At 47.5% G+C, this 11,335-nt stretch overlaps 1 protein-coding gene across 1 annotated transcript; it reads left to right on the top strand.

Moving 5' to 3' along the window:
* The first annotated feature begins 796 nt into the window (after positions 1-796).
* Positions 797-3,333, top strand: LOC142032806 (transcription cofactor HES-6-like). The gene is made up of 4 exons (XM_075031938.1): positions 797-929; positions 999-1,085; positions 1,163-1,244; positions 1,331-3,333. Exons 1-4 carry the CDS (start codon positions 849-851, stop codon positions 1,762-1,764), a joined length of 684 nt encoding a protein of 227 aa, XP_074888039.1. The 5' UTR covers positions 797-848; the 3' UTR covers positions 1,765-3,333.
* The last annotated feature ends 8,002 nt before the right edge of the window (positions 3,334-11,335 follow it).

Genomic DNA, 11,335 nt, shown 5'->3' with positions numbered 1-11,335 from the left:
GTGCGTGAACGCGGCCTGAAACGAGCGCCTCGTCCCGGGCAGGCAACTGAACCCCGCCCGGTCGCGAGAGGGCCCGGCTTAAAAGCCTCCCCGTCCATTTGGACAGGGGCAAGACAAGACGACCAGATCCGTCGTCAGTTGTGCGTGCTCGGGCCCAGCCGTTTCGCGCTCCGCGCTCAAATCGGCCTCTTTCACGCCCGGGTCGTCGCCGACGCCCGGCTGTCCCTGCCACAGCCGCAACCACAGGCGCTGCCGGCAGCGAGGGGCACCGACGACCCTGAGCTCGGGCTCCGGCTGACGAACGAAGCGCGCTCGCCGCCCCCCGCCTTTTCTCAAGGCTTTTGAACCCACAAGCGGTGGAGGAGTGGGATTTGGGGCGGTTTTACTGAAGGTGACGGACGTGCCCCCGAGGCCGCAGCGGGCGCTTCCCCGCTGCAGGCGGGGGGCACGTCGCCTCCCCAGCCCCCCCCGGGCCCTGCCAGCCTCCGCGCTGCTGCCCGGGCCGCGACAAGCCCCGGGGAGCGACGGGAGGGCCGCACGGCCCAGGCGGCGGGGCCGTGCCCGCCTAACAATGCCACCGGGGGCCGGCGGCCAGCGCGGCGGCTGACGCCACCGCAGGCTCAGCGGCGCGCGCCCCCTTCGCCCCGCCCCGCCGCAGACAAAGCGCCCGCCTTCCATTGGCCCGTTCGGCCAACGCTCCGGCGGCTGCCCGCGCGGCGCCGCCAATAGGCTCATTGACATGCAAATCGGAGGGTATAAGTACGGCGGCGCGGGGCGGTGAGCGGCGCGGAGCTCGGCCGCCGGAGGGGAGCGAAGCGGTTAGTAGCGCGGGTCCGCCGGGCCGCGCCATGGCGCCCTCCTTCCGGCCCGGCAAGGGCCGCCCGCCGCGGGGGGACGAGGACTGCGCAGAGGCCAGGGCCGACAGGAAGGTGAGCCGCAGGGGCGCCGCGGCGGGCGGGCGGGCGGGCGGCGGGCTGACGGCGCTGTTGTCCCCGCAGACGAGGAAGCCACTGGTGGAGAAGAAGCGCCGGGCGCGGATCAACGAGAGCCTGCAGGAGCTGCGGCTGCTGCTGGCCGACAGCGAGGTGAGGCGGCGGGGCGGGGGCCGGGCCGGGCGGCGGGGCCCGGGGCCGTGCTGACGGCCGCGGCGGCCCCGCGTCAGTTTCAGGCGAAGCTGGAGAACGCGGAGGTGCTGGAGCTGACGGTGCGGCGGGTGCAGGCCGTGCTAGAGCGCCGCTCCCTCGGTGAGTGCCGGCGGCGGGGCGGCGGCGGGGGGGGCCGACCCGGCCCGCGCCTCACGCCGCTCCCCTCTCTGTCTCCTGCGGTGCAGAGGGCGGGCGGCTGCACCGCGAGGCCAGCGAGCGCTTCGCCGCCGGCTACATCCAGTGCATGCACGAGGTGCACACCTTCGTCTCCAGCTGCCCCGGCATCGATGCCACCACCGCTGCCGAGCTGCTCAACCACCTGCTGGAGTCCATGCCACTCAATGAGGGCGGCTCCCCGGACTTGATCGTGGACGTTTTGGCGGATCCCGCCCTCGGCCCTTGGCCTGGCAGTGAGGCACTGGCCCCAGCGGCTGAGGCCTCCCTGGGCCTGGCCCTCCCTGCCTCAGCACCCTCGCCTTCCCCCAGCGAAGACACCTGCTCCGACTCGGACGAGGTGGAGGCTGAGCTAGGCCAGACTGCCACCATCAGACTGGATGCTTCCCGGACACACGGCCTGCCTTCACCTGGCTTACCCAAATCGATGTGGAGACCTTGGTAACGGAGGAGCGTGCAGGAGTCGACGCCGACCTACCTAGCGGGGAGAGCAGCTGGGCCCTGCGCTCCCCTGCAGCCCTCCGAGCAGTGCCCCCGGACTGCCAGTGTGTGTGCAGCTGGCGTCACTGTGTTTTGGGACTGCATCAGTGGCACTCTTACGCTGTCATGCCCTGACAGGCTAATAGCTAAGCGCGTTAACATTTCATCTGTGTGTATGTGTGTGTGTGCGTGTGTGTGACATTTTGTAACTTTAGGGGTTATTTTTACCAGAGGTTGGGGCAGGGAGGAGGAGGGAGTGGGTTTTTAGTAGCAAAGCTCTTGGGTGGATACACAGCTGTTATTTTATACCCCTATCTCTTTCTCTTGGCCCTTATAAGTAGCCCAAATATAATTACTTTTTTCTTTAAAGAAAAAGCCCTTCTGCATTTTAAATCCTGATGGTTAACTCCATGAGAAGCTCAAGTTAAGTTTGCATGCACAGTTTTAAGTGTTCTAGTGATAGCAAAGATCCCTGAAAGGGGTTGGTGTGGCTAGCATCTGTACTCAGCAGCAGTCTAGAGTCTCACCTTCAGTGAAGGAGGAGAAAACTAGAAACCTGGTGGAATTAGATGAACAGTTAAAAGACTGGTGGCAGGGTGCCTTTTAGAAATGAGAGTGTCTTTACGCACATTTTGCTTTTAGCACATTTGAGTTTTTTGTGACTTTATGTATATTAGGGTATCAAATATTTTTTATTTTTAATCTTTAATAAAAAAATACTGAATTCACAACTAACTGCATGTATTGTGGAGTGTGATGCACTTCTAACTGGTTTAAAAAATTAAAAACGTAGTCCCCTATTGTTAAGTATTAACAAAGGTATGTATATATTGTGGAAACAATGCTGGTAATTAAGCACTTAATTCTTGTACTAAGCATCGTTAGCTCATGTATTGGAATTCAAATGTTCCTTTTGTCTGGAAGACACTATTGCAGTGAGCAAGGTCATGCTGGTTTAAGGTTGATCTTGGGCCACGGATTTCTGGGCTAGTTTATCTGGATGCCAGTCTCAAACCTAAGCTACTTGATCTGCCACTGAAGGTGCTGCTTATGGATCTAGTCCTAGCTTCAGAAGCACTAGGCAAATCCTGTCCTGGGGCATGACTTCACAGGGGGGTTGGGTCTGGTGACTTGTTTTGTTTTGGTTGTCTGAAGTTGTTTCAGTTTGGTTTTTTTTTGTTTTGTTGGGTTGTTTGTTTTTTTTTTCCTCTTGAATGCAAAGTTGAATAGACTGTGCAATGGATTTGGAAAGTATTCTCTAAAATTAAAAAAGTGTTTCTAAGGGGCTGGGGGGTACATGAGGTTTGACACCTCCCCTGTTCCTACTTTTGGGAGATGCCAGGTTATTTATTCTGTGATAGTACCTTTCAGAGAGCTGTCATTGTAAAGAGGAAAACAAAAAAGGATTGTACAGCTACTTAATAGGTGGAAGTTCCCAAACATAGAACAAGCAAGAAAGGAAGCAATCTAACTACCAAGGGACTAGACATGTAACTTAACAACCCTATGGAATAATAAAAATGGAAACTAAGATACTCATAAGACTTCTCCTTTGTAATTTTCTTTAACTGAGGTGGGTGTTCTTACTCGGAGATGGCCATCAGATTTGTTTGGTTCTTCTCATTCCCTTTTGTGCTAAATTCCCTTTGAACTGGAGGGAGAAGGAAAAAAAACAGCTGAGCAAGGGAGGTGAGAGCTGCTGTAGTGACCTTTCTGCTTTAGGGAGGGAGGTTAGCATTTTGAAGTGTAAATGAAGAAGGACCCTGGGACACTTGCACGAAAAGTAACAACGCTACACACAAGATGACCTTTTGGACTGAGCATGCACCTCTCTAGCCCTAGCACAAGGCCAGGTTTATTTTTGTAAAGCTACTTTCCCCAGCTATCACATTGTTTGCTACTTCGCTCTCTGCTTCTGCTTAATTAGCCCAGATAACAATACCTCAACTAAATCACCAAGGCAAGTTCACATACACTGTGACATATAGTGTCACCCTGCTACACTAAGAAAGAGCCCCTTGCTTTTAACATCCAGAAAACACCCCTTTCTGTAAGGTGCTCTCAAGAGGGAGGTAAAGCCACAGCCTGTTTCCTTAACACAACAACAGCAGCCACAGCCCAGCCTGTGGCTCACAACAGCATGCACGCACAGCAGCATTAGGCTGCAGACACTTGCCTGAGCTGGCTGTCTTCAGGTGTGACATCCAGGGTTGATCCTGGGCTGGTGCAGCCGCTCCAGCCTCTCTGCTGCTGCAGGAAAACTGGAGGCAGCTTGGCTTGGCTTCATTTCCATGAGATGAAAGACCCCCAGGTTAGGGCTCTTCTGTAACGCTCCTGTGAAGGAAAGTGCAAATCCTGACACTTCAATGACAGAAACACAGCCAAGAGACAACACAAAAGTGCCAGCTTTGGTTCAGCAGTGGATGTGGGGTGGGCTAGCAGCAAAGTCATCTCTGCTAAGCAGCACTGTAGCTGTGTTGCTTAACTTTTCCTGTACTGGCCCTGGAGAATCAGAACTAAAGCTGGCCTTCCCCATTTACCTGCTACCTTTCCCACTCCTGTGTACATGGCCGCAAGTGCTGTTGCGCTTCCCACACCCAGGGTAATCCTCACAGGCTGGTGGGCCCACACAGCTCCCTGCACATCTTGCCGCAACAGCTGAAGACCTGGGCACATCCCATCCCTGCTGCTGCAGAAGGAAAGAGGCAGAGGGGCTGTGAGCTTGCTGGCCACAGCTGCCTAGCCAGCTGCTCTCCCAAAGCTGGGATGGTTAGGAAGAGCCACAGCAGAGGAGTAATAGGCCTTTCCCCTGCGCACTTGCAGTCCCATATTAGCTGAAAAGAAAAAGGCAGGTCAAAGCAGTACTATTAGGAGTTTTTTAAAAAGTGTCAAAAGCATTTTAGAAATGTGTTAGCAATATGGCTTTTTTTTTTTTAAATCCACAAATTAGGTTCACAGAAAGTTTACATCCTCTGATTAGGTGTTGCTGGATTTCCCCATTTGCATTTCTGTACCTTACTGCAAAGGTGTCAAATCTGACACTTCCCTGACAAAGGCAGGAAGAGGTGAGCATTTTCAGGGGTGGGACTGGAGAAGGGGCAGCAGGGGGAAAGGAAGGTTTCCAGCAGCTCTGATGAAAAAACAGTGAAGCCTTTTCAATTCCTTCTTTATAGAAACTGCCTTTATTCTTTTCCATTCCAAAGTCATACAAACAGACTATCTGATCTGACAGTGCACTGCCTTGTAAAAGGAGAAAGGAGCAGCACACTAACAGGAGGACTCTCGTTTGATATGCAGTTGAAGAATAGAAAGAAGGGCTCATTTTCACATCTCTTTGCATGTCAATCACTCACACCTGTTGCAGGGGAAAACTGCTCCTTGTTAGACCAGGTCAATGGGGAGGACTTACGGCTCAAATATTCTCCTAACCTCTTGGTAACACATACTAGGTTTTTTGTCAGAGCCCTCTGGCCAGGAGGCAAGATCAAGCTTTCACATTGTCCAAATCAACTTACATCTTCTTTGTCTCTGACTAGAAAGTATCATGTAGCTCTCTGCAGAGTTTTCCTCTCCAAATAAATAAATGTTTCAGTTTCTATTCCAATTAAAAAAATAAAAGAGGAATAAAAATTCAGTCCAGCCCTCAGTAGTAGTGTTAGGGGATGCATGCAGACATCACGAGGGAAATTTCTGCTAAGCAGACAGTTCATTCCTGTCTGTAACACAGAGAGCTTACATTTCTTACCATCCAAAATGCTGTCATATCCTGGCATCCAGAGCCTTGCCACATTATGGTAAAGTCTTCACAGATAACATCCAAAAGGAGCCAACCAGTCTCGACATCTCCAGCAGTCAGAGCCCAGTTTCAGGATTCTTCCAATTTATGGGCCCATCTCCAAGCATAGCTGTGCACACACACACACATAGAAGCAGGACTCCAGCCTGTCCTCCACCCTGCAAGGACATGGGTGCAGACACATGGGTTTTACAAATCTGGTGTTCAGCTTTTGGAACACACAGAGACTTTTTCCCAGGCAGCTTTTTCTTTTCTCAGGTGATGAAAACAACTGGGCCAACCAACTCATCTCCTGCTGAGTTTGCCCTGCTAGCTATGGCTTGGACCATGCTCCCTTGGACCACGGAAACACACAAGCCAGTATGGATGAGACCCAGGAGGAGAACATCTTCTTGCTCTACAGAGAGGCACAATGGTTTGAACAAGGTCATGCAGAAAGCACATGGAAAACTCAAGGATCCCAACAATCCACTAATCCACCTGTCTTAAATAGAAGTCTATCCTTCCTCTGCTTCCTAAGACATTTTTATTTTCTTGCATGAGATGCCTGGTTCCAAGTTGCATTTATACTCTTTCTTATAGAGATTTCCTGAGTCCACAGTTATCTAAATGATAGCATCACTAAATTGTGCACTTTAAGCCTCTCAGGCTTCTACATGAGCTAAGCTAAAGAAAAAGAAAAGGGTAAAAATAGTCTCTATCCTTCCATGGGATTTTTAGGTCCCTATACAACATTAGCATTTCATTATTGTTTCCAGCAAGTGCAATTCATTGCACTGCATTTTAAGAAGGTTAAAAAAAAATAAAAATCAAAGCTGGTGCAGAACACATTCAAACATGAAAATACACCTTACAGCAAGAGACTTTAAGCTTAATTTAGTTAAACAAGATGATGACTGAGGGTGATTTGATTAGTTATACTGCATGTCTTATATTATACATAAGTTACATTGCTCACTCACCAGCTGAGGAGGTCATGGGTTCAAAAAGTCTTTTAATCCAATGAAGTAGAGCCTTAAATACCAAGAGCTAGATAGTGAGTCCAAGCTGTTGAAATTAGAAGGAAAAAGATTGAAATTAGACACTGGAAGAAGCCATGAATTTCCTTTCTCTTAATGTCATCAGGTCAAGTGAGACAGAGTATCTTTCCAGAAGCAAATACAAGTTCTTTGATACAAACAAAAAATACTTAGTAAAACAACAACATACAAGCAGTTATATTAGCTGATCCCTTCTGGCCTTAGATTTCTTAAGCATAAAATTACCGCAATTTGTGTTTTTTTAGTTTTAACATTGATCTCAGGCTAAAATACAGGTTGAAAGCATTGTGAGTAGTTTTCTTTGCATCTGGGAAAGTGCAGACCAGGACATCTTCAAACATATGTTTGCAGATAGCTTCAGGAATTGCCCAGATTCATTCACCCTTAGCTGAACTCCGCAAAGCTCCTAGACCATTTAAGTACAAATCAAAGCAGCCTAATTTAAAGTCACCACCAAAGAGGCACACTTTAAAGTATCCTTAAAATGATGTGCCCATTGAGAGGAAAGGGAAATTACTGGGCATCACCAGGAGCCTGCATATCCACTCAGATATGTTTCAAATTGGGTTTCAGCTTCTAGTGGCCCCCTTTGGAAGCCTTGCTGTGTTTTGGGGTTTGGACTCTCCATGACTGAGAGGCACACTAGTAAAACTTTAGAATTTCATTCTCCCTATCCTGAGTTCACCAGAACCAACCTGTGCTAAGCAAAATCACTATAAAACCCCTTCTACTGTCACCATGCAACAGCCTTTGCAATCAGTGTTCCACAGATTGAGAAGGGGGCAAAAAGGCCAGAAGAGACACAACTCCATTATCAGCCCCATTAAACTTTTCCACCAACTGGGAAAGGTTGTTCACAGCACCCATATTCCTCACCAAGGCCTGAATCACACAGGTTTCCAGCACATTTGCCTCCTTTGGGCCTGCAAATGCTATTTGGTGTTTATGACCAGCCTTCATTAAACAAGGGTATCTTCATTACTGATGGCTGACCCCCCAACATGGGTGGTATCTACCCACCCATTGCCCCTTTCCAAAAAAACATACACTGATTCCTTTCCCACTCAACAGACCCTCAAGCAGATGCCTGCAGAGTACCAGGAGTCCAAGTCTACATGACGCATCTCAGCCTGGTCCAGGTTCTTTCTATCCTTCATAGGAACAGATTAACCAGTCAGAAAACAAGGGTAATTGAATCCTGCCATCCAGGCAGAGGGAGTGCACAGCTTCTTACCAAAATCTAAGGATTCTGGAGCAAATCTCTACTGAGTAGTTGCTACTCTCACAGCAGCTGCAAGCCTCCCAACTCATTAACCCCTCCACTGAACCAGCAGTTTCTTAATAAACCAACACAGGTTCTCAGAGAGGTCCATGACAGCAACATACAAGTAAGCAATGACATGCTCCTCAGGAGCTTTGGGATGCCTGTACAGAGCACCTAGGATGTCCTCTAGTACCTGGAAAGCTTTATATGAAGTGACACATAATTTGGAAAGCTCCTGAATGTGCTTGTTCTCAAAAAGAGGGTTACAAGACCCAAAGGGCACAACTACTACCACATCATACCTTACATGCACTGTGCAGATGCACAGAAGCAGCTGCACAGAGCAGCACTATCATGTGGATGACAGGGACAACCAAGCGAACCAACACGTCTACGCAGCTGCTTTTTTGCTGCAGTATGTTATCAGCAGCACTTGGCTGCTCAGCGGTGACCACGCTGGCTGTCACAGAGCACAGCCAGTCAGGGTGACTCAGTAACAGCAGGACAGACTGCACTTTCAATTGCTGCAGGAAGCAGGAAAAATGATTCACATCCTTTCAGCCAACACTGAACCAGAACATCGTTCCAAGGCTCGAAAACTCCAGTGACAAAGAGAGTCTTCAAAATACAATGTGACAACCCAAGATCCCGATGCCCTGTGCTTAGGAGTCTGTTCCCATCCCCATTCCTTCCCAGAAGCACCACTCTTCTATTTGTGAAATTATAATCTACTCCCTGCACCCTTTAAAAAAAACAAAAACAAAACCCAACAACACAAAACAACAACAAAAACACCAACAAAACACCACACACAGATTCTCACCTCTCAGCTTTTTGCTAGAAGGTCTACTGGCTGCATTTCTAGGGAGGGCAAGTAGTAATCTATCTGTTTGCTTTAACACCTTGAAATTCATTTATTTAAAAAAAAATTTTAAGAGATGCAATGAAAAGACCATAGCTCCAGTTGTTATAACAACAACCAATAACATTTCACTCTTGTATAGTTCTAGCAATGCTTCACAAAGAAGGGAGAAGCATTATCTCAGGGTTTTTTGAGGGCAGAAGAGGAAATAGAAGAAGAATTTGCCAACAAATTGTCTGCATCTTTTGTGGGTTTATACAGTTACACACTAATTTACAGCTGTTATAATCAATCAGTTTATACCACAGATACACGGGGGGAAATGCTGCAAAGGAGCTGATGAAAAAGCTTTCCTATTGCCAGAGGAAAAAAGGAAGGGGACTACAGTGAAGAACTTTCATTTAGACTAAGAGGGAGAATGAATCTGTAAGGCCAGAGCATTTCCTCATCTCTCAAAACTGTCAAGTCTTCCCTGAAATCCAGGCTCTTGCTACCAGTTGTAGGAATTGAATGTAGCCAGTGGCTTCTTGTGCTTTAATTTGTATTATACATGAGATTCAAGTAAGTACACTCAAAGCAAGCAAAGGCTTCTCCATTTCCTAGGACAGAGTCTGCCACCAGACACTACTCCCTCCTTCCTCTATTCATGCAGTCTGGATTTAATTCCATAATTACATTAGTGAAGAACTGGTCACAGGTCTCTCAAGGTAGGGTTTTTATTGCCTAACTGGCAAAGTCAGCTGAGAAAAGCCTCCTCAAATTTTATGTTCTGAAGTCTCCTATGACTAAAATATTATGAGACTCAGACATTGAGTGAAACACTAAGGTTTTCCATAAATAGCAAGCATTGATGTATCTAGAGTGAATGACAGATGCATATACTCTCTCTTCTTGCTTTATTTGGTCACCCAAACAGGTTTTTTAAATTCCCTCCAGCCCTGAACACTTCAGAGACAAGTTCTCCTTGGCCAGCCTAGCAATGACCACTCTGACTCAGCCACACACATACATGTTAAATTAATAGAGATGAATGATATAGCCCAGATAAGAAATGAAATATGCAAAAGACCAAATAAAATCAGTGTTGTGTAAAATACAGATCAGGAAAGAAAAGTTACATGCATTCAAGCACTTTTTTGGTTTGGTTGTGGGTTTTTTGTTCTTCCCATTTTGCTCCCAAACAGCATGCTTCCAACCATACTGCCTGCCTACTTTGGGAAAACGGATCCTTGCAGTGCTAGCAATACCAAGGGAATTCTCAAGTACTACCTCCTTCCTTGAATACATCAGATGCCACACCAAGTACTTTTAAATCCTGTATACACAAAGAGGTTGACTCTTTAGTCTGGTAATCCTATTGTTGGTTACTTTTACAATACAGCATATACAGACAGTCACCATAATCATTCAACACATTCAATCACCTTTAACAAACAGGTCCTTGCCACAAGAAAATGGTGATGGTTGACCAAGGAAGAAGTTAGGGATTTAGCTGTGGATCCCAATTCCTTTCACCACTTCTAAGAAAACCTATCAGTTTGTGGGGACATCTCCAGCTAAGTGTGTTGCCTTCACTTTTCCTTCCTTTCTTATTGAAGAGAAACCAAAACGGAACTGTTGCTCACAATACACTCCTCCTAGAAATGTAGCAGAATCCTACAATTTAATGGGGAGGATTCGGCTCTCTGGCCCAAATTAGAGGTTTTTGACACCTGATCCTTTCCTTTGCTGAAACACGAATGTTCAGCCTCGCTCCATTTCCTGTTAGAATCCAGCTAGTGGGCAGAGAGATCAGGACTGCTGGAAAAGAGTGGGGGAGCCTACCTGGTGCCACTGGTTTGTTTTCCATAGTGCTTGTAACCATGGCATCTGAGCAGTGAGAAATAAAAAAGACACACCTTCAAAAGCGGAAGGGCTTCCACTTCCCCTGTCCTTCCCCTGAAACAAAAGAGTATAATTTTTTACTTGTTTTCTACTTACTGATTTTGGGTTTAGAGAACATTTAATATAAGAAACTGTTTAGACAAAGTTATACATTGCTCTGAATAAAACCATACATGGATTCAAGTGGCCCAATTACTTATTTGGGGTTTGGTTTTCAAAGACATCAAAATCTGAAATGTCTAGACACATAAATTTGACTCTGTTTCTAAATGTTACTTCAGAGTTCAGATCTGTACCAAGACACTGACAATTCAGGAATGTAGCTTAGCAGAGAACCCAGGTGAACACAGCCCTTCATATGGAGTTGGGTTCTGCAGCTGTAGCTTCTTTTGCCAAAAGCTCTAAACGTCACTTTTTCTCCCCCCCCCCCTTTTTTTCCCCCTCTTCTTTTTGTCTAGACATGGGGCAGTTCCAACCTTCCCTGTTTTGACAACTTTCTCATTTGTTGTGGTCACAGCCCATGGAGGCACACAGATTTAACCCTGTGCTTTCCTCTTGTGTCTATTTTAACAACTCACTGTCTGCATTCAACTGAACTATTCCTCAAGGTCCAAATATCAACATGACTCAAGAGACATTCATCTTCATCTCTTAAATTCTCTGACAAGGAGCCACTACACCTCACCCAAA

This window comes from Buteo buteo, chromosome 7 (assembly GCF_964188355.1).
Source record: "Buteo buteo chromosome 7, bButBut1.hap1.1, whole genome shotgun sequence".
Classification (NCBI taxonomy): domain Eukaryota; kingdom Metazoa; phylum Chordata; class Aves; order Accipitriformes; family Accipitridae; genus Buteo; species Buteo buteo.
The sequence above is the reverse complement of the archived record's forward strand: the minus strand, read 5'-3'. Positions and strand labels throughout refer to the sequence as shown.

Bases quoted from the DNA above. Each gene is read 5' to 3' on its own strand.
- LOC142032806 (XM_075031938.1), top strand. From the start codon at position 849: ATGGCGCCCTCCTTCCGGCCCGGCAAGGGCCGCCCGCCGCGGGGGGAC. The intron at 930-998 runs GTGAGCCGCAGG...TTGTCCCCGCAG, and splicing joins AGGCCAGGGCCGACAGGAAG to ACGAGGAAGCCACTGGTGGA. The intron at 1,245-1,330 runs GTGAGTGCCGGC...CCTGCGGTGCAG, and splicing joins GCTAGAGCGCCGCTCCCTCG to AGGGCGGGCGGCTGCACCGC.